The 1,502-nt window shown below is 39.9% G+C and overlaps 1 protein-coding gene across 1 annotated transcript in view; it reads left to right on the top strand.

Moving 5' to 3' along the window:
- Positions 1-173, top strand: part of foxr1 (forkhead box R1) — a 2,976-nt gene extending 2,803 nt beyond the window's left edge. Inside the window, exon 8 of the mRNA XM_042217844.1 lies at positions 81-173. Coding sequence (XP_042073778.1) covers positions 81-109 — 29 coding nt within the window. The 3' untranslated portion in view covers positions 110-173. The remainder of the gene's footprint in view (positions 1-80) is intronic.
- The last annotated feature ends 1,329 nt before the right edge of the window (positions 174-1,502 follow it).

The following is a 1,502-nucleotide window of genomic DNA, read 5'->3' as shown; positions in this document are numbered from 1 at the left end:
TCAGTTTAGTACCACGTATGTAAAGAAATGGCTTTGGAATAAAACTTATTTTGAGTGTAACTGCTTTCTTTTTGTTTCAGATATAATTCGGAGCTTATTTCCCATGTGATTTCAGTTAAAGGGGGAAATGTGCATTAAACAGTAGCATAATAAAGCGTGGTGTAAAAGAGCCATCTGATGCAGTGTTCATTAGTCCAAATGTATTAATCTGTCTTCTTAAAAACCAAATTCAAGGTTTGAAAAGTGTTTGAATTTCAGATGCGGTGCTTGAAAGTGTAACTGTAGTTCATTCACCACAAATAACTATCTGAATAGTTTTCTTATCAGATATAAAAAATTGAGTCGCAAAATTTCCCCGCCTGGGCTGCCTTGCGCCTCTGTTTCAACATGTGACCCCACCCCTCCCTCGGACAGTCGGGGATGAGTGCACTAACATACCTGTAGGTTGCTGTTTTAATGAGTGTTTGATGGAAAAAAGACAGTTGCATGATAGGGGAGTCCTAGTAAATTTTCCAGTACGAGTATGTTACACATGCTGCTTTTTTTTTTTTTTTTTTTTTTTTTTCTCTCCCCCCCCCTCAATAGTTTAGTCACGTTCACTGTCGGAGCACGACGGGCGTGCCCCGCAGCACAACGGGCGTGCCGCCTTAAAGCCGATTACGTCACAGCAACATGACAAACTGTCCAAATTCAATGGCTGCTCGAAATGCGGCCCTCAATGCATCCTTAATTTCCCTAAATTTTAAGGATGGGTCGGTGTAGCCTTTATGGCCCAACATATCCCAGACTTCATAGCACGGCGGTGGTGTGGATAATTTTGCCAAGAAGGAGGGGGGAAATGGCGGAATCGGACGAAGAGTAAACTTTCAGAAGTAAGTACTGAATATTATGTCACTTATGCGCAAATGTTTTTATAATGAAGAACATTAAAACATTACTGTTGGCCACATGTCGGGAAAGTTATGTGACATTAGTGATGTTTGTACTAACTTGGTTTTAAAGCCTTTACTTCAAAATATACACCGTTCAATAGTCGACCTTAATCTTACAGAGAATGTGATGATTTTATGGATACCGTATTTTCACGACCATAAGACGCACTGTACTAAAAGGCGCAGTCTCAGTTATGTGTGCCATTACTGTATTTAACACACACAAGGCGCACTGGATTAGAGGGCGCTGTCAGGGACCAAGCAGTAAAGCATAAAGGACACAGGTGGTTTTAATTCAAAAAACGGGTTTTATTGACCCGAAAATATATTTAACAAAGCCTAAACTTAAACAGGCAGACCAATAAAAGAGGTCAACTCAATAGACTAAACTCAAGATAATAATTAACAAAACCTCAAACATATGGTAAACTGACCTGCTGAAATGACACACAGGGGGACTTAAATACTGGTTTAGCTAAACCAAATGACACACACGGGGAAAACAAGATGGCTGCCATATAACCAACTAATACAAAACATTTAAACAAACATGAAACACCCCCCAGGCAA

The sequence above is a fragment of the Haplochromis burtoni genome, unplaced genomic scaffold (genome assembly GCF_018398535.1).
Source record: "Haplochromis burtoni strain Fernald_Lab_line unplaced genomic scaffold, NCSU_Asbu1 Contig_3224, whole genome shotgun sequence".
In the NCBI taxonomy this organism is placed as follows: Eukaryota; Metazoa; Chordata; class Actinopteri; order Cichliformes; family Cichlidae; genus Haplochromis; species Haplochromis burtoni.
Note: the sequence above shows the minus strand (reverse complement) of the source record. Positions and strands in the feature narration are given on the sequence as shown.